Genomic DNA, 27,996 nt, shown 5'->3' on the forward strand with positions numbered 1-27,996 from the left:
TTTTATATAGTCTGATGTGACAAGTTGGGAGCGTCACCTAGACAATTCAAACAAAAAGTTTATGGTAATCTCATATACATACATGCATGTATCCATGAATAAGTGCTTCATCAATTCTAATTGTGAAATATTTCTACAGCTCTAATGTATATCTGAGTGACCATATCAAATATTATGAAATCATCATAAGAATGTCATACCTGTTTTAAAAGTGTGTAGTTGGAGCCATCAGTGCTAATTTTCCTTATCTCATGATGATCAGCAAGAATTAGAAAAGGTTCTTCATCTAAACACCAAGACAAAAAAACATATTAGACATTCAATATTCATGATTTTCAACTCTGCTTAGTTTCAGTTTAGTTTCTGCAGCAATGTAAATTCAAATGCAGTGCCCTCTGGTAGATTAATGGTTAAAAACTCATACTGAGCTCCTCAGTTGATAATTAAATGAAAGGATAGCATATACTCATGCAGTACAGAAACCTAGATGATTCTAAATCCTTCTCTTTCTCTTAATTTTCTTGAACATTAAAATATCTAATTTATTTGAAATTAGTGGAAAATATCTGCTGTTATAAACTGATTTTTAAATTAATTTCAGAAAAGGATAATCTACACCTATCTAAGAAACCTACAGTACAGCTAAACATTCATATAATCAGAAAATTCTTTATCATCAAATAACCAACTTATATGCTCAGAACAACTTTAGTGAAGGCCAAGAGTGTCATTGCATACACAAACTTTGCTCATCTGTTTGGGGGCTTTTCTTAAATAATTTCTGAACTCCAGGTTCTAGAATCTTTGTCTATTAATTTTACCTTTCCTCATGAGATTTATTTTTTAATCCTTTAGTAGTCTTTATTTCCTGCTGATAGTTTGACTAACATGTTTTAGAATCTCATATGTTCTAGAATTTAGGAAAGATAATAATAAGAATATGACCATGCTCCATATATATGAAGATCATATAAATCTTTAGATTCGGTTTTCTGCTCAGAATTTATTTGGAAACAAACTGTATTCTTAAATAAAAGATATTCAGAAAGTTTTGTATAGCATAGTTATTTGAACATATATCTGAGTAATTTAAAGTCAATTTGACTACATTCTTGATTGCTATAATCTTAAATCAATTCAATAAAAATTGTGTTCAAACTCTTTTTAAATATCTTTGTTTCTAAAATGTATTCATATACATAGTTGCCAGGTAAGCAAATATAATGTCAGCAGAAATTAGAAAAAGCAATGAAAAAAGTAGTCATTTTATGTAATTTAATGTGGATGTTATTGCAAATAATTCATTTTACAGAGTTATTGTTCCCTTTGTTTAATTTATGTTCAAAATTATTACTTTTTTCCTCCTTTAGTTTCACCGTAAATATCTAATATGTAGAGTACTATATTTATCTTTTAGCATACTGTATGTCAGGGATTAGAAATGTGTGTCGCACATGCTGGACATCCCTTTCCATCAGTGACGGCAGTGTGCTAATCAATGATTCCAGTCTTCCTATTGAGGCTAAACTGAGACGCAGAACCCTACTCGACAGAGTCAGCTCTCAAGTTGAAGGTGCCTTGCCATCTCTGCCAATACAGTTCTACATGAAAAAATATAAAATTAATCAGTCACATTCTACCTCAATACTTAGGCAGTTCTATTCTTTACAACTTAAATGTAAGACCAGAAACCATAAAACTTCTAGAAAAAAACATAGGGAAAAAGCTCCTTGACATATGCCTTGGTAATGACTTTTTGAATATAACACAAAAAGCACAAGCAATAAAGGCAAAAATAAGTAAGTAAGACTATATCAAACTAAAAAGCTTCTGTACAGCATAAGAAAAATCAACATAATTAAAAGATAACCTACAGAATGGGAGAAAATACTTACAAACCATGTATCTGATAAGGGGTTAATATCCAAAATATATAAAGAACTCATACAAATCAATAAACAATCTGATTAAAAACTGGGCAGAGGAAATGAATAGATATTTTTTTCCAAAGAAGACATACAAACGGCCAACAGGTACATGAAAAGATGCTTAACATCACAAATCACAGGAAAAAGCAAATCAAATCACAATGAGATAGTACCCCACATCTGTTAGAATGGCTATCACTAAAAAGACAAGAGATAAGTGTCAGCAAGGATGTGGAGAAAAGGGAACACTTGTGCACTATTGGTGGAAATGTAAATTGGTGCAGCCACTATGGAAACAGTATGGAGGTTCCTCAAAAAATTAAAAGTAGAACTACCATATGATCCAGCAATCTCACTTCTGGGTATATATCCAAAGGAAACAAAAACAGAGTATCAAAGATATATCTGCACAGCCATGTTTATTGCAGCATTATTCACAATAGCCAAGGTATGGACACAAACTGTCTGTCAATGGATGAATGGATAAGGAACATGGAATGGAATGGAATATTATTCAACCATGAGGAAGAATAAAATCCTGTCATTTGTGACAACTTGGATGGTACTCAAGGACATTATGCTAAGTGAAATAAGTCAAACAGAGAAAGACAAATACTGTATGATATCACTTATATGGGGAATCTAAAAATGCCAAACTCATAGAATTGACTGGTGGTTCCCAGGGTCTGAAGAGTGAGGGAAATGGGGAGATGTTGACTAAAGAATATAAACTTTCAGTCAGAAAATAAATAAGCTCTGGGGATCTAATGTACTTCATTGTGATTACAGATAACACTGTACTATATACATGGCTGCTAAGAGAGTAGATCTTAAATGTTCTCACCACAAAAAAGAAATCATAATTACGTGAAGTGATGGGGATATAGCTACCACTACAGTGGTAATCATACTGCAGTATATAAGTGTATCAAATCAACAAGTCCTACACCTTAAAGTTAGACAATGTCATTTGTCAATTATACTTCAGTAACGTTGGGAAAAATCTAGTCTCTCCTTAGCAAAAGATTTCCACTTCAAGAACATATTTTTTGTATCAAAATTTTTATTAGCTTCTCATTATTATTGCTAATGGGAAACAACTACAGCATGGCTACATGCTATAGCAAGACCCAAATTATAATGATTAGCATTCATCTCCTTTGCACAATTCTCTATGAAAGGTTTAAAGTAATGGAAACATTGAGTAGTTTTTTAGATTTTATCTCTTCTCCTTATTCCATGTCACTAAATGCATGATGTGTCAAACAGTTAGCTGGCCAAAAACAGGTATGTTGGCAAATAAAACGATGAGCTCCAAATAATACACAAATAGATTCATAGATAAATATTCCAAAAAGAAGTAAAAGTGGAATAAAAGTTGAGACAAGTTATTTTTTTCTGCATAATGTGCAAAGTTTTAACCTGTTAAAAAATAATTTTATAATTCCTGTCCCAGGTATTTAGATAAGAAAACATCTAAAGTTTTAAACATTGTCACCAAGATACATATATATGAGAAACAGGTAATGCTATGTAATTCATTATCCTCAAAAATGACATAAGGAGGATAGAGACACCTTATCTACCACTATTTTGCCCATTTTAACATTCATTATTATATATTGCTTTGTATCATTTTAACATGTCTGATTTTCTCCTCTCATGACTTACAATATTTTTTAAGTTATGGGCCATGTTTTACTGAATTTTCTAATTTACAAAGTCAAGCACATTGCTTTAAACAAACAGAAGTTTAACAATATTTGCTGAATCACTGAAAGAATTCAAATAGTTTTACATAACTGATTTATTGTTATTGTTGTCACCATTTTACTATCATCATTGACCTATTGTTCTCCTTGGCATGCATGTATGAATGCGTGTGGTGTAGGAGAGAAGGAAAAACTATTACAACACTGCCACAATGGGCTCTTCAATAGTCTTGGCCAAACCTGTTGCTAAGAACCTGTGATTCAGCAGGAAGCAGTGCTAGAGATAGTTCTTACTTGTGAGCACTCTCAAAAGCTAGAAAACACTAAATAATTCAGAAGACTATAATGCAGTGTTATTACAAACAGAGCAGTTGGTGGACAGCACACAAAATCAGAGTGACAGATTCCCGTATCAAGGTAAGTAGCAAAGAATTTTGATTTCACAGAAACAGCAAAGAGGAGTGAATTCAAAAAGAATGACTATACAATGCAGGATCCATGTGTATAACTGAGGTTGCATCAGTGGACAAGTTCAGTTCGATACCTGAGAGTGATTTGCATCCATTTGGGTTACCAGGTTGTATTTCATATCCATCTGTACAGAGGCACTTGTAGGTCCCATATGTATTGATGCATTGCTGGCTACACGGAAAGCCCAAAGAGCATTCATCAATGTCTACACATGTTTTACCATCATCCTTCAGCTGGAATCCAGGCCAGCATTTGCACTGGAGAACGAAAAGCAAGCATATTCAATTCATATCATTGTCATTGTCCTTTCTATCTGATACCCCTTTAGCACGATTCAAGCAAGAGAATCATTTAAGAATAGATAATGGCACATCTTGTCCTTTAGCAATTAACCTTTAATAAGAATTACATATGTTATTAAGTAAAGTTAAAAAAGGATTCGCCCAAATATCTTCATTTGATCATCTGAGGTTGGCAAGATTACAAAAGTTAACTGACATCACCAAAACCATGAGGCTAGAGAATGGCAAAGAAAACATAACTAAACTGCCAACTTCTTTTGTTCTTTTTCTATTGCTTTATACTATCTTCTTAAAAGATTTTAACAACCATAAGAATTAACCGTCATGTGGAGCTTGGAAGTTTACTAACATTGTCACAAATATTATTTCACTAAAGCCTTACAGAAATATATGATATGCTTATTATTAGCCTTAGTTAACTGATGAGAAACCTAGAGACACAAAGGTGAAGTTGCCCAGATAAAACCAGTAGGAGAGCTAAGGCCGTTTATAATTTTTAACGCCTAGTAAGGCTCAATTAACATTTATCGTCTGCATCTGATTCCATAATGTGACATGTTGATGCTGTCTGGAGAAATAATAATATTAACATAGTTTCCCCACCATAATCAAATCAATTCGTATCATCAAATCTTTTCTTCAGCATCTCTATCGTGTTCCATATGGCCCTCTGATGATGATATGCAATATTTACTAACAGGCATGTCATTTCTGAATACAATGTCACGTCATAAATGTCTTTGACTTCCTGAAAACAGTGAGGCACTGTGATTGGCCACTGTTTTCCAGTTCCATATTCAATCCCTGCCAAGTAGAATATGAAAATTATAATTATACAAAATGAACCAATAATTGGCCAGATGATTATAATCATATTAACCTTTACCAAGACTGTTTAGTGGTCTTTGAATAAAGGAATTTGTGAGTATTGAGTAAGACAATGAGTTAAGAAGGAACTCTGAATTGTTAAGAGTAACTAGTACTCAAGAGTTATTCATAGTAAACATTTTATAATCTAGATCATTTAATTGAGGGTAAAAGTGATGACAGAGCTTTGTATCTACTGGGGAAAATGTTAGAGAGACATATGTACATATTAATAAATAGTCAACAAACAATTAATTGAGGGGTAGAATTTTTTTAAGTACAAATTGGAGTTCATTACTTAAGGGGAAGATACATCAACTTCACCTGAAAGTGCTCAAAAGATAAATAAATACCTTTTCCTAAGCCCTTTTACAAGGGTTGAATCCCTTTAAGCTCTTAGCACTTTCATCTTCAACAATTTACACCAATATTTATCTAATAATCCTCAGCAATTATGAGGGGTTTTTTAAAATCTCTAGAACCCCCTAGCAAGCCAGCAAATCAAAGCAAAAGCCACAGCTTGATTTCCCAAACTCTTTTCATCATCTCTTAGTCTACGACCAAGTTACTTTCTTGAGAAGACTCATCCTGCTACCTAATTTAGGAAGTCAGAGGAATTGTTGCTTTGCTATGGGAAAAGAAAATGAGATGCTTAATGTCACCGAAGAGTACACTTAAAAGTGGTTAAAATGGTAAATTTTGTATCACATGTATTTTACTACAATTCTTTAAAATAAATAATTTTTTTTAAAATAAGAAACTGACTGGAAATAAGAAGGCATCACTGAAAAGGACTAGAAATTAATTATGTGATTGGGAAGCCAGAAGACTTATAGGCAGACACCAGGCAGTGTTGTATCAAGGGGCACTTTAGGACAAGTGAAAGGAAATTTTGTAGAATGTGTCGAATTCTTCTCAAAGAGTATTATAAAAAGAAATAGTGTACCAATTTTAATTTCTGATTTCTGAAAATCACTTTGAATGGCTAATGTCAGGCTTATAGAACTACTACTATAGCAAATATATGACTTGGATAAAAACACATTTATGGAAAATTAATTTCTTGAAAGTAAAGTTAACATCAACTGAATGAAATATACATTTCTATAAGCAAATAAAATTAAGATGTTTAAGGTTTACAGTAAGTTTCTAAAATTGTTTATTGAAAGAGAAGATTTTTAAAAAGATAATTTCCTCCTCAATCCGTTAACCTTGTTTTAACAAAAATAGTTTGGATCCCAAATAATCAAAAGGCGACTGTGGGAAATTCTACTAGCCTAACTTTCATAAATTGAATGAAAGAAAATAATAATCTTTTGCATCTCCAAAGATGAAAGATGAGATTCAACTATATTTAATAGAAAATCACAGCTTAAAAATTTCTCACCTTCATTTAAAAAGAAAGACAATTTTTATGAAAGAGATTTATATGAAAATAGTGTCATGTTAATTTTCCTCATCATCAAAAACTATTTCAAATTTTTTTGATTTATATTAATTTCTATATTGGATAATATAGCTACCGGAAAGAAATGTAGTTCTTCAAACTTTTCCTATCACTTCCAGGAAAATTTCTCTGCAGCATTTTAAGTGATATTTGACAAATATTGAGTATTTTATTTCTAACATGTACATTAAAAATTACTTCTCTCCCAGAAGTGTATTTATTTTTACATGGTAAATTATCCTTCCCATAAAAATAAGATTCTCACTTTAGTAAATGTTATTACTCCCTTTTGAATAGTTTGGATATATTGTATTTGTTTTACAGCAAACGTGCAAATTGCTCACAGTCCATAGGGTCTAAATTTTGCTTTTGTAAGCAATTTTCATCTTATTGCAGAATTTGGAGGAGGCCTTCTTGTCATGTTCTGCTGATATTGTAATGAGAAATAAGTTACTGGATAGTCTTCCCCATTCGCTGGAAAAGAGAAACCCATCAACTGAAGTTTTTTCCCCAAATAGACAACGATTTTGTTGTACATAAGCCTTTTTACTGAATTTCCTATCAATAAATTGTCTTAAATAAAACTATATATGTGTGTGTATATATGTGTATATATATAATCTCAGTACAATATGTAAAATATTTGCCTTGAACTTTTGCTTAGATCTTTTATTTATGATTCTAGCCTCGACTCCTTGAATTTTTATACTGATTTTGCTTCCCCCAACATACATTTTATTTTATTCACTAGTTTTGACATGTGTACATATTCAGGAACATTCTTCACAACAGTTCTGTCATATATCACATATATAGACTTTTTGAATGATTAAGCATATTATCTATTTCAACTAGAATTCTCACTTCATTCTCTGCCCCTTCAGAGAAGTGAAAATGAAACACTGATATGTTAATGGTATCAACAAACAAGTATTTCTGTGTGAGGAATCTTACAAAGTAATTAAAATAGTATGAATTAACATGGTTTTCTGAGTGATGTCTATTTCTACCAAAAATAGTTTTCCAAAAATGTATTTCTGGGCGCTAAGTACTTCTTGTATGCAGGCATTTAAAAAAGATTAAACCTTACTTTTAATGTTATTTCAAAAGGTGACCATGTGATATTCTGTAATTTTTAGATTTTACCACCAAGATTGTTATGACACATTTTAAATACACACAGGATAAACACAAATAGATCTACTTTGAAATTTAAATTTTAGATAGATATAAATATATATTCTATGATATATATATTCTATAGATATATAGACTTATAGAATATATATTATATAGATAGGACTAAAGAATTATTTGTGACTATGACTTAAAATTTTAACCAGTTACCTGTAATAATTCTACATTCCTTGACTTTTCAGGAAACATTTCTATATTAATTATACATGGCACTAATAATATTTTTTGTGCTTCATTGGGTTTCAAAATATTTACTGCCCAAATTAATTAATTGATACATGCTCATCTCATTAAGAGCGTCTTGGCTCACTTGTCTTATTTCCTTTTACCTATAATATAGAGTCTATGAGTAAGTACACGTGTGCTTTAAGTCTGTACGTTTAACCAATTTTTCTTAATACAAGATGGAGTATAAAGCCTTCTTGTATAAATGTAGCTTTCTTGGTATTTCATTTTTTATTTTTATTTTTACACAAGGAGAAATAATTATTACAGTTTTAGGTTATATCTATATACAGTTAAATCTTGATCAATATAATTAAATTAATCATAATACCAGAAATTCAGAGATTAAAAATGGTAAAGTGGTTGTTTAGTTGAATTTACCATTAGAAAGAACTGGCTTGTCATAGAACTTCAAGGTTGGCAGAGAAAATGGACCAACATCTTTGCAATACACAAATTTTTTCTCTAGCATTCTTTGAAGAAAGATATTTAGCCACAACTGAAACACTTTTGGTGGTGAGAAATGAGGCAGCTCATTCCAAGGTAAAAAGTTCTAATCTTAGAACAGCCTTCCTTATATCGAACAGAATCTGCCTCCCAACTCCTAATTCCAACCTTTGAAACAACTCCGAACAGGTTGTGCTATCTATTCCAGTACTTCATATATTTGAATACAGCTAACAAGCCATCTTTGTTTCAGGCAAAATGACTTCCAGAGGTGTGTGTTCCAGACTCCTTATGCTTCTGGATGTACAAATTTGTATACATTACAATTTGTCTAGGTTACTCTTAAAAGTGCCACGGCCATAAGAGGGCATAGTACCCCAGGTGTGTTCTGATCAGTGCAAAACTCAGTAGAACAAAAATCTACCCTCTGTAATGGTCCTAGCTGCCATTAGACTGCCTCTATGTTCCACAGGAGCCATGCCCTACAGAGCTATTGCTCACATAAAAACAGCAATTTTCAAATGAATTGCTCTTCCTAAGATTTTCATCACTTATGTAATTAATTTTAACCTAATGCGCAACTTTAATTTCAAAATTTGTTCATTTGCATCCTCCACTCCAACATCCTTAAACAGATATGTTTTCAAAAGCTATTTCTGTCAACCAGTTTTGTCAGTGAATCACTCTCTTCAGGAAAATGGTACTAACAAAAAGCAGTTAGGATATTAGGCATGATTTAATTTTAGTGTACCCGCACTCAGTGCTAATAATTCATGTGTTCTGGTTTTTTCTTTCTGTTTATACAAAAAATATTAATTCTCCAATGTTGTAGTAAATAAATGATTAGCTCATTTCACTTCAAAGAAATATGGGAGGGAGAATGAGGAAAGAAATGGGAACTTAAGAGTTGCATCTGTATTTATGCAGTTATTAACATAATAGTATCACCCTAAATAGTGGTCTTCCCTTGCTTATGTTTTTCTTTGTATTCAGCATATACTAAAAACCTTTTTGATCTTTTTGCCTTCCTGAATATATTTTCACAATTTTTATTCCATATTATTACTATAGTTTGCTTATATGGACGCTCTGCATTTAAATAGCTTTACCTAACAATACCATGATGCCTTTTAAGTTTTACAGTTATATTAGATTAAATAGTTTTCATTACCTCAAATTCTAATGTATCATATGATTTGCTATTTTTGGTGAGGACCTACCTTGTAATTGACTGGAAGGTCCTGACAATCTTGAGAACATCCACTGACTTTCTTACTCAAACATTCATTTATATGGCAGTTTCTTTCATCTGAGTCATCACCACAATCATTCTTATTGTCACAAAGACTTCCACTGGGAATGCACCTGCCATTTTTGCACATAAAAAATGAACTGTTGCATGACTGTTCTGGAAAAAGAAAATAAAACAAATGGAACATAAAGGGCATGCCACTGTTTTATACTACAATTGTTGAAAACATTCACAAATATGATAACGTCAAAAATTATAGTAAACATATTACATATAAAATGCTTTACATTCAGTGTAATATTTTATACACAAAATGTAGAAAATCAAGGGCAAAGTGTACTTTCATGTTGAACAGTTATTACAAATCTTCCTTTACCATGAAAATTAACAATCAAAATAAGCATCTATAGTAAAATTAATGGAGTATTTCTGTCTTCATCTATATGGTGCAGAATGAGTTCAAAAGGGTAATGAAAGTTTGATGGTTCCCTCAAGCCATAGGTCTCTAAGAAATTATATGGCAGTGAAAATTAAGAATCTAGAATGGGTAGATATTCCTAAATTCTTTTTCTTCCTGGAAATATAACATTGACATTTTTAAGCCAGGGCATAAAAAGGACATTTTTGGTGAATAATAGTTATTCCAAATATAGCTATGGAAAGGAATTCAGGTTTTGCAGCTACTCCTAACCAGATGATTTGAACATTACTCGTTATCATACATGATGAAAAGCCTATTAACATGTGAACTACATGAGAAAAAAAGTAATTAGGTTTATTCTCAAATATATGACTATGTATTCAGTCTTTGGAATAATGAAGTGATAAATAGACCAAGTTTGGTTATGCATATATTTCTATTCAAATGATATGAAATTTATTTTATTTTGCCTGTATGAATGATACAGACTTTCTTTCAGTAAATTTCAACTTCTTTTATGTTTGAATTTGCAAATGGGTCTATTCAGGGAAATTATCATCACATAAAATAATGTATAAAGAAAATAAGACTTGGGCCAGCCTGGTGTCACAGTGGTTAAGTTTGTAAGTTCCGCTTCGGCAGCCCGGGGTTCACCAATTCAGATCTCAAGTGTGGACCTATGCACCGCTTTTCAAGCCATGCTGTGGCAGGAGTCCCACATATAAAGTAGAGGAAGATGGGCACACATGTTAGCTCAGCGCCAGTCTTCCTCAGCAACAAAAAGAGGAGGATGGGTGGCAGATGTTAACTTAGGGCTAATCTTCCTCAAAAAAAAAAGAAAGAAGAGACGACTGTTTTCGGAGGGGGCAGGGTGACAGATTCATGGGATTCATAGCCTCAACTCTTCATATTTTTGACACAGACTTAAACTTCTAAAACTAATCCCAGAACATTGTTGATTACTGGAATTGTGCATGGTATCACTAGAAACGCTCATGCTTAATTATTTGCATTTCCTTTCATTGAATACAATACTAGACTGAAAATTAGAGTCATGCTTTTGCTATTAAAAAAAATTGGAATAAGCTTGGAATTATATATTTGCTGTACCTGCACTTTTGCACTTTGGGTTTAAAGGTGCTTCATCAGAATGGTCAGGGCAGTCAAAGTCTCCATCACACTGCCATTGAGTATTTAAAAGACATCGTCCATCAGCACAACTAAATTCTTCTGCATTACATTGTCGGTATCCTGGAGACAAAGAAGTAAACATTCTAATTCATCTAACAAATATTCATTACAACTTCATCCCTTAAGGTACACTATATCTAATTAACTACATGGGCTACCCATGCCTCCTAAGGGAAATATTTCTCTTTTCTTTCTGTGATGATGGTTACCCTTGCAAGAGATATTTGTGGTTGGGAAATAAGATTAAGATCCAGAAAATAAAGTTGGAAATAAGGCACTTTCATTGCTTCTAGGTGAGGAAATAAGAATGCAAGACTCAAGTAAACCATCTTTGTTCACCTATTATCTACATCCTAAAGATTTCCCTTAAAATGAAAAACAAAATGAAAGCTATTGGAAATTTTTTTCAAGACTAAGTTTGGTTAGGTATAGTACTAGAACATATGGATGAACTGATTCTGAGTTATGATGATAATTCTCAGAAGCTATAACGCAATGTTTATGTTTGGGAAGCAGCATTCAAAGTGTAAAGAAATTATGAAAATGAGAAAAATTAAAAGACAATTTATAGAGCAATAAGCACAAAAACTATTGTAATTAGCCTATATACTGATTCTTAGAGGTATTAAAAGCCTTTACTCAAATCACAGTATCAATCCATCAATTGTTATGTTCATATCTATGCCTGTTTGTAAGTAAAATTCAATTGATTTTGAATATTATGAAGTTTTAGATTGGATTTTTTCTAAGTTTGTTAGCAATAAAAACAGCCATTTATATTAGAAACTTTCTGGTAAATCTGGGCAAATATTCTACTTTTGAAGAGAGGGAGTAAGATTTTTATGGCTTAAAAAATAACCAAAATTCCAATAGAAAAAAAGTGTCAATAAAGATTATTTAATTGAGATGTTTATCATATTGAATGGCAAAACTAGATAGTTCCAAGATCCCCCCAGTTTCTCCAGTATTTCTTTCCCCCGTCTCCTTCTTCTCTAGCTCCTCTTTCTCAGTCAACACATATATCAAGTCTCTCCCAGCTCAATAACCATAAAAATCCATCTACAAATACCTCTTAACAACACATTTCTCTTCTTCAGTATACTGCACAATCTTCCTTTCCCTTACTTATCTCCAGTTCATCTTTGATTCATTAACGTCTCATTTCTGCAATATCTACCTTCTGAAATTCCTCGTCAATGTAAAACACCAATTGGCAAATGTCAAATTGAAAGTGTCTCAGACTCCCACTTCACCTCCCTGCAGCATTTGATGTTGTTGACCACGCTACCTTTCCAGAAACAATTCCCTGGTTTAATATCTATAATTCACTCTCCTGGCTTCTTTCTATTGCTTCTGTTGTTCCCTTTTTTCCCTCTTTCTGTACAAAGTCTTCTCCTGTTCCACTGTAATATGTTGTAGGGGAAGCCATACCTTCAATCTTCAGTCTATTATTTTTCCCTTTTCCTTTCTACAGTTTTGGATGTTCTCATTTTTTGCCATAGTTTGAATAGCACCTTTATGCTGATGGCCCCCAAATTAATATTATTTATCCTGATCACACTTCTGGTGTCTAGAACTAAATTTTCAAACACTCACTATACAGCTTCATATGATTGTCTGATTAACATTTCCTATTCAAAATCTGCAACATTAATTCCTTGTTCCATCTCTCCTCTCCTACACCAACAACATTGACCCTTAACCTCCTCGGTCCTGAAGCTCGTAACATCAACACCATCCACCAAGTCATCCAAGCTAGAAATTATCCTTTATCCTCCATATCTGGCTGTAAGTGAATTCTGACCCATTCTGCATTTTCCATTCCACCTTTTCTGCCCTGGTTCAGAACACATCATTAATCATCAGAACTATTGCAATAACCTCTTAACTAGTTTATTTCCCCCTAATGGCTCCCTGCTTTTTGGCAAAATTTCATCCACTCTGCTGAAAAAGACGGTTCTAAAACATAAATTTGACTGGGGCATTACGTTGTATCAAAATGTGTGCTGGCCACTGGAAGCAAAAAGAATCAATACAAATTCTTTAACATTGCATTTCAGACTTTTAAAAATCTAATTTAATTTTAACTTTCTAACTTTAATTTACCTCACAAAAGACTAATTGCTATTTCTTAACTATGTCAATGTACAGGTCTTTGTAAACATATATAGATTTTACTATGTGTCCAGAACTGCTCCACGCACTTTACAAACATTAACACATTTAATTCTCTTAACAGACCTAGGAGTTAAGCAATGTTATTATTTGTTTTTTACAGATGAGAAAATTCAGGTACAGGGAGGTGAAGTAACTTTTCCAAGATCACACAGTCAGTTAGTGGCAGAGCCAGGATTTGCACCCAGGCGATCTGGCTCCAGGTTCTATGCTCTTGACCGCCACGTCACACTCTCTAGCATCTAAACATGATTTCCTTTGACTAACATTCCTTGCTTCTATATTTTCATGCCTCAAGAATTATTCACTCAGCTCTGATTCTGTGTATTGTGATTCTTATTCCCATCTGACAATGTATATTATTGTACTATATTGTATTTCTGATTTTCCTGTTCATAATTTCTTCTAGGGGGATCTTTGTCTTATTCATCTCCATATCAACCAAATATAATGTCTAGCAGAGGGAAGATATTCCATGACACATAACTCTACTTCAGATATTCATCTTGAGTTATGATGTAGCTTTTAAAATATCACATTGAATCCATGATTTAATGGTGAAATGATCATAAAAACTGATATCCACTGATTTCAAAGAGATTCATATCAAAGATCAAGGCTATAGACACTGCATGGGGAGGACAAAAGAGAGCAGTAAATCTACTGCCTTTCATGGGTATATGTGGTTTTCAAGGCTTTTCGTTTTGTATTTATTCATGTATGCTTTGAAATATTTTACAAACATACCAGGATGTCAACTTCAACTGGGAATTTTTAATATGCTGATTTTTATCACAAATGTTATATGTTTGCATATATACTATATATATGATGGTTAGATAAATATATATGTAATGACAAGATAAATTCATGATAATAATATTAAATTTTAACAAATAAATGCATGTGTAAAAAGATAAGGCAAATGGAAAATGTTAGGCATCCAATTTTTCTGATAATTGTGAATTGTATTCTCTTTTTTCACTCAAATATTTGATTTGACTATAAGATTAAACTTGTCAGCTATATATTGTCTGTAAAGTACAAAGTATTTCAAAGTATTTAAAATCAAAGACATTTTAATAACATTTTTCATTGGGGTTCCTGATAATACACTACAAGTAGGCATGATTTCTAAATAAATGTGTTACTATTCTAGAGCTTAAAGAGATTATATGTGGTGTGTCTGTGTATTACTGAATTTACATGTCTTCAATTACATTAAGAAATGTGTTTCTTTGTTTGTATTATTTATTTACATATTCCTTGAGTCATTTTAAAAAAACTATTACTCGGCCCGAATACCTCCTCCATGAAAAGTTTAGATATACCTACCACATTGCAGAGGCTCGTCAGAGCCATCTCCACAGTCATCATCATGGTCACAAACAAATTGCTTGGGGATGCACACTTTATTAAGGCACATAAAAGCATTGTCATCGCATGTATTATTGGGAGCTAAGAAAGACATCACAAAACGTAAAGTTAGATGAACACTTGTTGTATCCTCCCCATCTTCGCAGTTTGGAAAATGTAGGCCATTATGCTTAATAATCCACAGTTACTTAGAAAAAGAAAACTTTGCTCAATATTCAATATATCAGATAAATTAATAATATATATTAATATACATATATTAGTATATTTGAATATAGGAATACGAATATACATAAAATTCAAAGCTTTAGTATTAATATATTCAACAATTCTAGGCTGACTCTGAAATTTCAGGCCATTTAGCAATCTGTAAGTTTGCTGAAGGGTGAATTCAAGGTTCATATGTGATAAAAAAAAATCACTCAACTGTAATAATGTGTCTTTCTCTCCTCGTGCCTGTAGCAGTGCTAGTAAAGTGATAAAAACCTCACTTCTTTGTGAAAAATGGACCTGAAAAGACCACCAAGTGCTAATGTTCATGATCGAAGTGAAAGTCAAAAGGGCTGAGAAAGTTATTGTTTTTAAGAAGAAAATAAAACTTTTGGGTGACTTCCAGAGTAGATTGAAATAGGTTCAGATCTATGGTGTGATGAGCCCGACTATAGGTACCACATCAAATTAGGAATATTGATCCATGAAATGGAATATGGCCCCTTTGGAATACTGATCCATGAAAGCAGTGCTCTAGCAAGGATCCTAACCAGTGGGAAAAATGGTTGCTCAAAATGTGCAATAAAACCTCAGCAAAAGTTCAAAAGATGGTAACTTGTGCAGAGGAAATAAACTTTCTTATACGCATAAAATCATAGAGGTTTGAATGGATCATTTAAATATCCTCAATTACCTTTTCTTACATTTGAAAGATAAACGCTATGACAGGACTTAAGGTTTGGGCTATTCTGAATACAAAGATCTGCTATACAACGGATGCCAACTAAACTTATTGTGGTAATCATTTCAGAGTGTCCACATATATCAAATCACTATGTTGTACACCTAAAGCTAATACAATGTTATATGTCAATTACATCTCAATTTTTTAAAAAGTAGAAAAAAAGAATCTGCTATATGCCATTTATAATATTATAGTATACTGGGAAGAGGAAGGCTTTGCAAAAATTTGCTTTGCCACTTATATTTGTATCCTGAGGAAGCTATTCACCTACTTGGTACATCTGTTTCTTTACTTGTTTAACGAGAATAATGAAATCTATCTGATAAATTTCTTGTAAGAACTAACTAAAGTATATGAAGCAGATCAGCTCATTTTAGGTACTCAATAAATTCCTTGGTGCTCTTTAAAGTCTTATCTATATAACAATTGTTTTTGGCAGATCCCCAAAAACACTTCACTGAGATATTGTGGGAACTCAATAATGTAAATAAGAGCAGCTACCAAAATAATTGATGTATAATGGGCGCTTGAAAAAGTTTAGGTCCCTTCTAATCTCTCCCCTCCACGTCTTAATAGGCATTTTCTTCTACCTAGAACCATTCTCTTTCTTTCTTTGTCCTTCATGACTCAGATAATGTTATTTTCTTAAAATCCTTCCATGAGACTTCTAGGCTTTTTTATATAATTCTTCGTGATGACCTAGTATCTTTTCTGTATATGACTCTGACACTTAATATACCATAATTATTCTTCTACATGCCTATCAGCTCCCTATCCCCAGACTGCCCAAAACTCCACGAAGAAAGGAAAGCTCTGCTTTCAACTCAGTAATGCTTGAAATAGAGACATGAATAGGTAAAACAAAAAGGATTTTTTGAATTTAATTAAGTATAATTTATTTTCAACAAATTTATTTTCAAAAATGATATGGAAGCCACATAGGAGCAGCATTAAAAATTACCCATTATAATCAAAGTAAAACTCAGTTGCTAATAACTTCTCTAACTTTGAACTCTGTGACAGCTTATGTAACTGAAGTGAATTATACTAATTCTAATACATGAATTATTCTTTAAAACACTAAGCAACAGAGGCTTATTTGGCATTAACGCTTCCAAGTCACTTGAGTACAATTTGTTGTATTTTAGCATAATTTACTTAACAGCACCCACGTGGTCCAAAAGTGTTACTATGCCTCCCAGAGTGTTAACTTGCTACAATAGCAACAGTATACTGGCACCATCTGGATCCCTGAATTGATGCATGATCCTTTATTATGTAGCCCTCAGTGGCTCCATTGACCTTTACAGACACACATATCAGTTTCAAGATCAAAGTAAATTGTTCTAGAATAGGATGAGTTCTGTGCATATAGGCCTGCCTGAAAGTTTTCTTTTTCCTTCTCCGCTTTAGCTATCCCCCACGAACATACACCCACATGCGCACACACTTACATTATGGCTTCAAATACAGTTTTAAAGACCTGAAGACAGCTCATTGGAGAGATGATTGACAGAACTCACTTTAATGAGCACAGTTCACAGCACTGTTTCTGATAAATTGCTCAGCTCAACAGATCTCGTACGTGACCTTGGGACCTACATTCAAATATTCAGTCCCTTCAGTCTCCTGATCATGCAAAGGAATTTATCTGAATTTTTACTACTGAATAATTCCCTGCAAATTTCCTGAGGTGACCTAGAGTAAGAAAGCTAGTAAATTGTCTGACCTCCAAAGGTGTTCCTCTGCTCCCCCAGCTTCACTCAGCCATATCTATACTATTTTTACCTGACCTAAGGGTTAATACCCTATCTGTACGACTAATAGATGTTTACTGACCTTCTGCTCAGTAGTTACTTAGGATCACAGCCGCCATTTACAGAGTATCTGCAATAGGCAATCTAAAAATCTTCATGGGCAGGGGCGGCGGGGGACATGCTAAAAAGAAAATAACAGCCCTACCACATTCACACATACATTGGGTAGTTACACTATGTCACAAGTGAAATGAAAAATCTGCATTCATCAAAACGGTTTTCAATGGGTAATCCCACTGTGCATGTTTGAAACACTCTGAACAGCGGTTACAGGGGTTGCTGAACTACTATGATGACACCATCCCACCTGATTAGGTCTGATACTACCTATGCGTTCAGGAACAGGGAATGTGAGAGAAAATGTGATAGGTGATGACTACAGAAACAAATGTCTAAGGATGCTGCAGCGGCTTTCTTTCACACACAGCCCTACAAGTGTTCATACCACAGCCTGCTGTGGAGAGCTCGTCGCTTCCATTTGGACAGTCCCTTTCACCATCACAAAGCCAGTGTCGGGGCACACAGGCATGGGAGCCCTGGCAGCTGAACATGTCAGCCGCACAGGTGATGGCACCTGAAACCCAGAGAAAAAATGTCATTAAGCTCACTATGTGTCCACTGGGAAAGGCCTAACATTTACATTTCCTATAGATAGAAGGGAAGCAGAAGAATGTTGCCAATAGGGAAGAGATTGTAATTATTCAGAATCATCAACTATTGCCCTTCCCCTAGAGATGTCTACACATTTTCCTTTCAGAATGCATTCTTTCCTAATTGCAAGCGTTTTATTTCTTAAAGCCACATGGCAAAAAATTAAAAAGGATCTTTTCTCCTCGTAAAATGTAGCAAAGGATAGAAATGTCATAGAACTGTGAATAAACTGAGATAAAATTTCAAAAGAACTGAACCTACAAGGGTAATAATAATTATAATAGCATTTTTATTGCTTAATATATGTTAAGTACTTAATATATATAAGTACTTAACATATTAACTTATTTAATCCTCGCAATAACCTCATCAGTTAGAACTATTATTAGTCTCATTTCTCAGAAAAGGAAACTGAGGCTCAAAGAAGTTGAAAAACTTGCAGAAAGTCACAAGTCACACAGGGTGCTGCCTGCTGAACTGGGAGTCCAAAACCCTTCTGATTCCTAATCACCTTCTCTTAATCACCAATGCCATTATTATTAGTCCCCACCTTGTGTTGTTGAAAAGAACAAATGTATATGTGTTCCCTTTGTATTAGCATATGTAACAAACAGAATCAACCTTTTCTCTACTCTATCAATTCAATGTCCCTTTAGTTGCACGCTGTTGTTTGTCAAAAGTCCACAGAAAAAAAATCCTTGTTGACCTTGATTGTAAATTCAAAGGGTCACTGGTGGTTTCTCTTTGCGTCTCCTTATACGGGCATAGGGTAATCACATGAAATTAGAAAATGATTCTTTCTCATGCTGTTTCCCTAGCCTCTAGTACAGTTCTATATATTGAATGGTTTATCTGTTTGTTATTTATATAAAATATTCGTTGAATGAATCAGTAGCATGATCACAAAATCGAACTTTCCTTTAATTTCACTTCCCTGTGATCAAAAGCTGCCCATGAACTACATGCTAAAAAACATAGAGTTATTCAAAAAATGTTAATATTGCCAGGAAGAAAATATGACTGAGGAGACTGATGCAAGATTTTTTTTCCAAAACATTTAAAGCAGTGACCAAAATGCTTTGATTGGATTATCATTTTCACTTACTTTTCAGCCATAGAGTTATTATGAGCAGAAAATGTTTTTCAGTGCAATCTTTTCAACATGAGTGGCAGCAGGGTGCAAAAGAGCTCCCTGGGAGATCTTTTCCAACATAAACATGCCTGACCCTGACATACACCTTAGCTTGGAGGATGGGATGGCAAGTGAATGTTGAAAAGTCCCCCAGGTAATTCAGATTTGCTCATTTGATTGAGGATCAGTGCTTTAACAGAATGAGTTTTAAAATGATTCTACTGCTGGAAGAAATCATAAAACAATCTATTAAATAAGTGTTGCTTTTATTTAAAAATTAATTTACCTGCTACCTATTATGTCTTTAGTATGTTCTATAGTAAAATTCTCTTCCTACAGAAATTATTTCCATATTATTCCTCCTTATTATCTATCTTTTCAAGCTTGACATAAGAAAATAAAGTGTCACTTTCACTCATATATTCTCAATTAGTGCTTTAATTTTCATAATATTTTTGTTATTTAGCTTGAGATTCATAAAATGCATTCTTTCTACCAAGAAAGTTTTGATACATGTAAAACTCCTTGTCTGCTTTCTTATTAGCACTCCAATTTGTTCTCAAGGTAAGCATAGTAGATAGAGCATTGATTTGGCTGTTGAGAAATTTAATTCTGTATGACCTTGGAGAAGACTAGTGTCTGAGTTTTACTATCCGTAAAGTGAGGGGTATGACTAGATAATTACTAAGATACCTCAAGCTATGAAACGGCATAAGGCTCTTTGCAGCTAATTTTCTGGCTCCCTTGATAGTGTTCAACAGATTCTGTGTTAAGAGCATGCCAAAACATCATAGTCAATTGGGAAGAAAATGGGCCAAAGAAAAAAATCACATGGCTTCATCCCATTGCTACACTGCCATCTGGAGATACCCTGCCTTCCTCAGGGAAATGAATAGCAAGGGAGAAGGAAAAAAAGCTGAAGGAATTCCAACAGAACTATCTTGTGCACCTACTCAGATATAATATTTGATTGGTAAGCGTCACTGTCCTATTTAGTAAGTATTTCAGAACCCTGAATTCTGGTCCCAGCTCTGTCATCACTGATTTGCTGAGTGACCTCAGGCAAATTTATTAACCTCTGAGAATTTCTCTTTTTTCATCTTTCAAACGATGGAGGTGGACTAGACTACGATTTTCAAAATGGGATCCTCAAATCCTAAGTCAGAACCTCTATGTGCTTATTAAGAAAGCGTGTATTTACAGCCCACATGGGAATATTCGGAGGTGGAGATTAAGAATTTACATGTTTAAGAAACTTTGGAGAAGGATCTTTTGTACACTAAACGTTGAGAACCACTGAGACAAATTATTTATAAAGTTTATTTCCAATACTAAATTATGAGATTCAGTTCATTAACTGATGCTGGATCAAAGCAGTATTTTTTATGTGTTGCCAGCTTGGCAATTAGTATATAAAATGCAGCCTGTAATTAAATTAAATAGACAGAATATTTTGACAAGACATAAACATGTCCATTATCACTTTAACCCTTTTTTGAAAAAAATTATTAGGACACTCATAGATATAGACATAACAATAACACTCTGAAAAATAAAGGCGGGATCAGGAGAAATAGAACAAAAGAGAATGAGAATATATTAGTTTATATAGTGCACATTGGGTAGATCTTTTTGTACGCCCTTAATAGGTAAGGAATTTGAAGAATAAGGAATAAAATGGACCTGCCCATGATCACACAGCTGGAAAACTCAGATATGGGAGAATTCAACTCTGTATGACTTTAGAGTCTTTGCCCCTTCTATTATACTGTATCCATTCAAAAAGGATAGAGGTATCAGTGGAGACATTTAGTATAGGGTTAAACAAAGGGTCAAAAGTAAGATGATTTTAGAGACTGGACACATGCTCAACCCATTGTAAACAGGTAATCTTTTTGTTAAAATTAAAGAAAGATTTAATAGCAAAGTGAAAAAAGTAGTTAAAAGAGACTTTCCAGTTATCTTATTGATTAATTTCTTTCTCCTTTCAGACCTTTTTGATAGTGATCTTTCTATGTTGATATTTATCTGCTGTGTGAGTTGTTTCAGTTGTGTAAATAAAAAGTAGATTTGCAGTGGCTTAAATACAAGAAAATAAATTGCCTGCTTTCAGAGGATATCTCCAATTTTCTATTATTTACAGAGAACTTCAGTTTAGCTTGAGCATTATAAAATCCTATCTACTTGTCTCCGTGGTAGTGAGCTAACTAGCAGGCCATAACTTCTGAAATTTAAAAAAGGTCTTAAGTATACTTAACTCTATATGTGCACCTTATTCTATGACTCAAGCCCTTTTCTCTCTAAAATGAAGATAACAACTATGAAACAGGGCTGTTATAATGAATAAAGAATATGTAGCTATAGATACAAACACACATACAAAAACAGATCAGATAGATAAATAGAGAGACATATATAAAATGCCAGGCCAATTACAATAAATTTATAGTGATTAGATTGCTTTCTTCTTCTTTCCTTTTAAGAAATTCAGTTAATATTTTCATTTAAATTATTTTTTAAAAGTGTTTATTTAAAAGCAATTACTTGGCTTTGTAGTTGACATATAGCAGGTAAGTAGAGACATCTGACACTATACCTCTAATCCTATAAAGCTGAATTTCAAAGTACATTTTAACATCATATACAATAGCCTCCTTCCTTACATCCCATTTAAAAGAATTCAATGATAATGGTCACTACAATACACACACACACACACGTACAAATAGCATGTGTGGCTTGTGGCATTATAAATCAATATAATACTTTTGCAGGGCAACTTAGCAATACATATCAAGAACCACAAAAAAATGTTTGATCATTTGATCCAAGCAATCGCAATCATTGAGATTTATTCCAAGACGTGACTGAAGTCTAAAAATAAAATTTACAAATACATTCATTGTGTCAATATTCAGAGAAAATCCTAAAAATTGAATAACAACTGTACATATAAAAATAGTAGAACAATTGCTTGTCACCAAATAATAAAAACAGCTACACAGAAATGTATGTATAAAATTAATGTTAAATTTAAAACAGTCGAAAACAAAGTTTTAAGTATGCTCTAAAATGATAGAGCATATATATCATACACCTAAAAGTTGAATGAGAACACAAGCAACTCACCACAAATGCTATCACTTTCATCTAATCCATCTCCGCAGTCATCCTCTCCATCACAAATCCAGTGTTTGGAAATACATTTGTTTGCAGAACAAGCAAATTGGTTCCAAGAACAAGAAGAATCTAGAAAACAAACAAGAATGTTTTAGGTGCAAAAGAAAAAAAATGGGTTGAGACCATCTTAGGATAGATCTGACAGTGAGAAAGCTCTTCCTTAGACTTTGTAAAAATCAACCATCTTGTAATAAAACAAGTCAAATTCCTCTTCTCTGTGACAGCTCTATAAAATTTTGACAATAGCTTCCATATTCCCTCTGAGTTTCCAGGTGATACAACCTTGTTCCCTCACCATAATTCTCACAGAGTTGACTGTGAGCTAGTCATCACTCTCCCTTAAGTATATTTTAGTCGGACATTTTTTAAAAAACATGTGTTGCACGGATATAAAGTAAATATTCCAGGTAAAACCTAGTCATCCTTTTTAATTTTTAATCTATTATTTTTGAAGAAATGGAGAAAAAATTACATCCTAGGCAAGATCACAATATGGTGGACTGATCAGCATATATATTTGTTCTTAAAGATGAGGCAACTAAGGAGGTTGTAGCTCGATGACAAGCCATCAGTTTCATACTTGTACGTACTTAACAGTTTGATGTTTTTGTTTCTCTCCCTTGGGAGCAGTTAAGCCTGTCTAATAACATCCAAAATCATTGGCATGGTGGCTGGTATTTTATTAACAAATTATGCATTTTCAATACTGTACTCCCTTTATTTCCCAAGTCCGGTTTGTCATTGCTCTCCTCCACCCTCAGCCTGTCCCTCCCTCAGCATGTTTATAACAAAGAAATATCCAAAAATAAAATCCTCCCAAATTAAAGTGTTCAAAATATGAATTACTATAAAAATAAAACTTATGGTTATGATCCTATAAACTATCTAAAAACTTTGCATCTTTATTTACAATATTTACTTAGACGACCTGTGAAAAGAGAAAAGTTTAGAAAAAGTGAAAAAATAAAATTAAAGAAGATGCAGTCATATAATGGCTTCCTGTCCAGAAATTATGAGTCTACCTAAACTATTTGTAAAGTTCTCTGCTAATCTCATTCAGAATCTGGCTCTAATGTAAAGATATATAGCATCTTAATCAAACAAAATACACCTTCATATTTCATGATGACATTTACTTTTAAGGGAGTTTGACATTTCATAGAAGATTCATTTTTAATCTTTTTTTTCTACTCTGTTCACCACAGCATACGTTATTTGTGTTAAATAAAAAACGTGAATATATGCTTCGTTTCCCTGTAGGAAATTTCTTTGGCCTGGAAATCACAAAATCCATAAGTTTTATAAAATAAATTTTTAAAATGCTTTCTTACTTTGCCAAGTCAAATGAAATAAACATACAGAGATTAAGAGGTAGGTGGTGAAGGATGAGAGTCTGAAGAAATACAAGCTTAAGTAAACTATTTAAAGCTATACATGTAACTAATAGAGACATTTCGAATAATAATATAATAGCCAATAGCAGGCAGGGGGAGTATAATGAGTAGTGTGAGCTAATCCTTATTTTTAATATCAGAAAGCAAATATGTTAGCATCTAAAGTTCGTAAGTCAGGAAATTAAGGTATAAGTATATCATTTAGGTTGACAGAGGTAACCATTAACAAAAACAAGAGAGGTTAGAAAAGCCTGGGGGGCTGGCGCAGGGCCGAGTGGTTAAGTTCACGTGCTCCGCTTCGGTGGCCCACGGTTTCGCAGGTTCAGATCCTGGGTGCAGACATGGCACCACTCGTCAGGCCATCCTGAGGTGGCATCCCACATGCCACAACTAGAAGGACCCACAACTAAAATATACAACTGGGGAGATTTGGGGAGAAAAAGCAGAAAAAGAAAAGAATGTTGGCAACAGTCGTTAGCTCAGGTGCGAATCATAAAAAAAAAAAGAGAGACTAAGAAAGGAACAATCGTTTAAAAAAAAAAGGAAAAGCAAAGACTGGGACAGGACATTGTTATTCTTCATTATAAGATCTTCTGTTCTATTTTAATTTTTATTATTTTGTATTATTAATAAAAATTAAAATTAAAGTTAAAATCAATGAGCTATATTTTGTATAAAACCCCAGGTAACAGGACATCAGCATATAAATAATATTATGGCTTATAAAACTAAAGCAAGATATAATGCCTCACCACACTGGAATTCATCAAGTCCATCCTCACAATCTTTCTGACCATCACATATCCAGGTATTCAAAATGCATCTTCCACTAGGACAACCAAAATAATTCTCTTCACATTTGTGTTTGTTTTGAACTGTGATAAAATACAGAATGTAAAGTTAAATAATTTAAATTAATCTTAGACTTCTGACACACAAGTAGGCAACAAAACAGTAATACTCCTTAAACTGGAAGAAAGAAATAACAAGAAAGCTTGAATAAAAAATGGCTGAGATGTTCTCTTCAAGAATGTCAAGGTCATGAAAACCAAGGAAAGACTAAAACCCTGACACAGAGCAGAGGAGACTAAGGACACAAGATAATCAAATCCAATCCAGGACTGGATCCTGGATCAGACAGAGGATACTCAAGAAAACACTGGCTAACTCCAAAGAATGTGGAGTTAGTTAATAAAAACAAAATAAAATAACTCAGACGACATAAAGTGAGTGAGCCTAAGACCAAAGAATCATATTAGGTGGAAAATAATTGTAATTCTATACTTATAAAAAATAAATAACATTATAAAAATATTAGTGGACCTTTGCTGAGAAAGCATGGAGTTGGGGTTCCTACTGCCCTATATTTTGGGTATGCTGTGACAGGATTTCAGCAAGTATTCTCTATTTTAATGGGGAAAAACAAGTTGCAATGGAATCTCTAAAATTGTTATATCTTGCAGAAACATCACGAGAATAAAAAGTATCTATGCAAAATTATTTTATAAATTCTATTTTTTTTAGATTTTGGAGTATTATTATTGTCACCTCCAAGAATGTATAGAAAATTCTGGGTTTTTCTTTTTACTGGATATCATCTGTTCCCATGCACCTTCAGGTTGACAGTTTTAAACTGACTGGCCCAGAGCCAAACACAAAGTAAACCTTAGAGTATATATGCAAAGCACATTATAAAAAGGTCCATTATGACTATTTTAGGATAACAAAAACTATCTCCATTTTATTTTTTTAAATGACAACTCTGAAGATCTAATTAAATATGAAAATAAATTTTTTGAGGGAATTCACCGTTAAACCAAAAAATCTTGAGTGTGCTTTACGTCTAAGTTTTTCTTAGGACATCGCCTAGATATAACCTAAGGCATTTAGACTGACCTATTCCTGGCTTTCTGTCTGTCTGTCCATCTGTATCATAAGTTTACATGAGTAACCCTTTCTTCCTAAATAAAATAACACTATTAGTGCTGAAAGTTAACCTTTTTAAATAATTTATTAATACTAGAAAGATATAGACACCACAAAAAGGTAAAAAAAAATATAGATTTAATGGATATCTACTATATGCTGCCTTCAAGATAATTTTCAAAATTATCTTCAGCCCGAATAAAGAATTGTTGCAGAAAGAACATTGGATTAAGAATCTAGACACCCAGGTTCCATGAGTCTAAAATGATCTTTCTATATTTCTTTTAAAATGTTTTATATAAATAAAAATAAAATGAAAAAAAAAATGTGGAAGAGTTGCAGTGAGCCAGAGTCAAGGTCCTCCAGAGAAGCTCTTCCTGGGGTGCAGCTAGCCTTTTCAAACCCAGAAGGAACAAATGCTATCACAGAACATCACCATTGTTCAGCAGGCAAAACCCAAAAGAATCTGCTGTTTCCCAATTAAGTGATAGATTATGAAGTCTTAAGAATATCAGTTCTTCAAAGTAGATCATGTGTGTGCATGTGTGCATGTTTGTGTACACTGGTGTGCAGAATACCCATGAATATAATTTATTAAAATATTTCAAAAAATTATTTTGTATCATTTAAACATGGAAGAAGTAAGTGCAGCAGCAGGGTGGGGAGAGAGATAGCAGTAGGAGAACACATTTAATAGTTTCCTGTACAGCATATTGACTTTTCAGTGATAGTCATTTAACACCTTTCTTTCCTGTATTATTATATATTTAGAATTTGTTTCCTAAATAGTTAGAAAGAAACAGGGTCATGACCTTTTCATAGAAGGCATTCTCCTAAGAATGCAAATGGCACTTTTCAGAGCTTATATAACTAAAGATGGTTAATAGCTATAAATACACCTGTCTAAAAAATAAATACACCTGTCTGACCTTGATCCAATAATGCTAACTATTACCCATGCTATTATGCCAAAAGATTGTGTAAACTGCATCAAACAGCCTAAATGACAATACCAGCTGCATAATAACATTGGGTAAACCCAGTGGTGAGAAACATAGTCTGAATAAATTTTTCCCTTTAGTGTGCGAATAGATGAATAGTTTTTCCTCGGGATGTAATACTTCTGTGGAAGCTTTACAAATTACACATTTTAGGATTTAATCATCAACTTTAAAAGGATTAATAATGAACTGAACATGACAAAGGAAATTGATCCGAATATCGAGTACCATTTGAGTATCATTTCATAACATTTAACAAGATCAAGTGGCATGTTTAGAACAGGATGATCACTTTTAACTTGGTCTACACTATTTAATTTTAATCTCAACGATTGAATATCAAGAATAAAAATTTATAAGTCTATTTACATAACTAGCCTTTGAAGCTTCAAGGCAAAGACTATTTTCTTTCTAGACTTACCTGGGCATTTTAATTCATCTGAATAGTCTCCACAGTCGTTAGACCCATCACATATCCAGGTTGGCAGAACACACAGCGAGGTAGAATTACATTTTATGAACCCTGTGGTTTTCACTCCAAGTTTATAGAAATGTGTACAGTCTGTGTTATCTAAAAGGAGGTAAACAGAAAAATGAAAAACGCCTCATCTGCAAAGATTATAAGCCTTCTGTGTAGGTCACAGAGACGGGAAAAGTTAACCTCATTTGAAGAAGTAAATCTGCAATTACCCTACACTACAGGGGTTAATTACGTATCAATTCTGGATGAGGTTCAGTGAAAAGCTGGACTGTGTTCAAAGTAATGCCAAAGGTGCCCAGGCATGAACAACGAAAGGGAGTGAATATCTTACTGCAGTTCTTTTCATCTGAAGCATCTGCACAATCTATGTTCTGGTTGCATCGTGCTGATCTTGGAATGCAGGTCCCATCTGCACAGCGGAACTCAACAGCAGCACAGGTTGAAACT

At 33.3% G+C, this 27,996-nt stretch overlaps 1 protein-coding gene across 1 annotated transcript in view; it reads right to left on the reverse strand.

Moving 5' to 3' along the window:
- The window catches only part of LOC124233810 (low-density lipoprotein receptor-related protein 1B-like), a 792,861-nt gene that overhangs the window by 236,772 nt on the left and 528,093 nt on the right, over positions 1-27,996 (reverse strand). The window contains exons 42-51 of the mRNA XM_046651030.1: positions 27,881-27,994; positions 27,490-27,639; positions 24,894-25,016; positions 22,697-22,816; positions 18,230-18,358; positions 14,971-15,093; positions 11,380-11,520; positions 9,817-10,004; positions 4,185-4,368; positions 201-286 (exon numbers count right to left, since the gene is read on the reverse strand). Of these exons, the coding sequence (XP_046506986.1) occupies positions 201-286; positions 4,185-4,368; positions 9,817-10,004; positions 11,380-11,520; positions 14,971-15,093; positions 18,230-18,358; positions 22,697-22,816; positions 24,894-25,016; positions 27,490-27,639; positions 27,881-27,994 (1,358 nt within the window). The remainder of the gene's footprint in view (positions 1-200; positions 287-4,184; positions 4,369-9,816; positions 10,005-11,379; positions 11,521-14,970; positions 15,094-18,229; positions 18,359-22,696; positions 22,817-24,893; positions 25,017-27,489; positions 27,640-27,880; positions 27,995-27,996) is intronic.

The sequence above is a fragment of the Equus quagga genome, unplaced genomic scaffold (genome assembly GCF_021613505.1).
Source record: "Equus quagga isolate Etosha38 unplaced genomic scaffold, UCLA_HA_Equagga_1.0 251_RagTag, whole genome shotgun sequence".
NCBI classification, from domain to species: domain Eukaryota; kingdom Metazoa; phylum Chordata; class Mammalia; order Perissodactyla; family Equidae; genus Equus; species Equus quagga.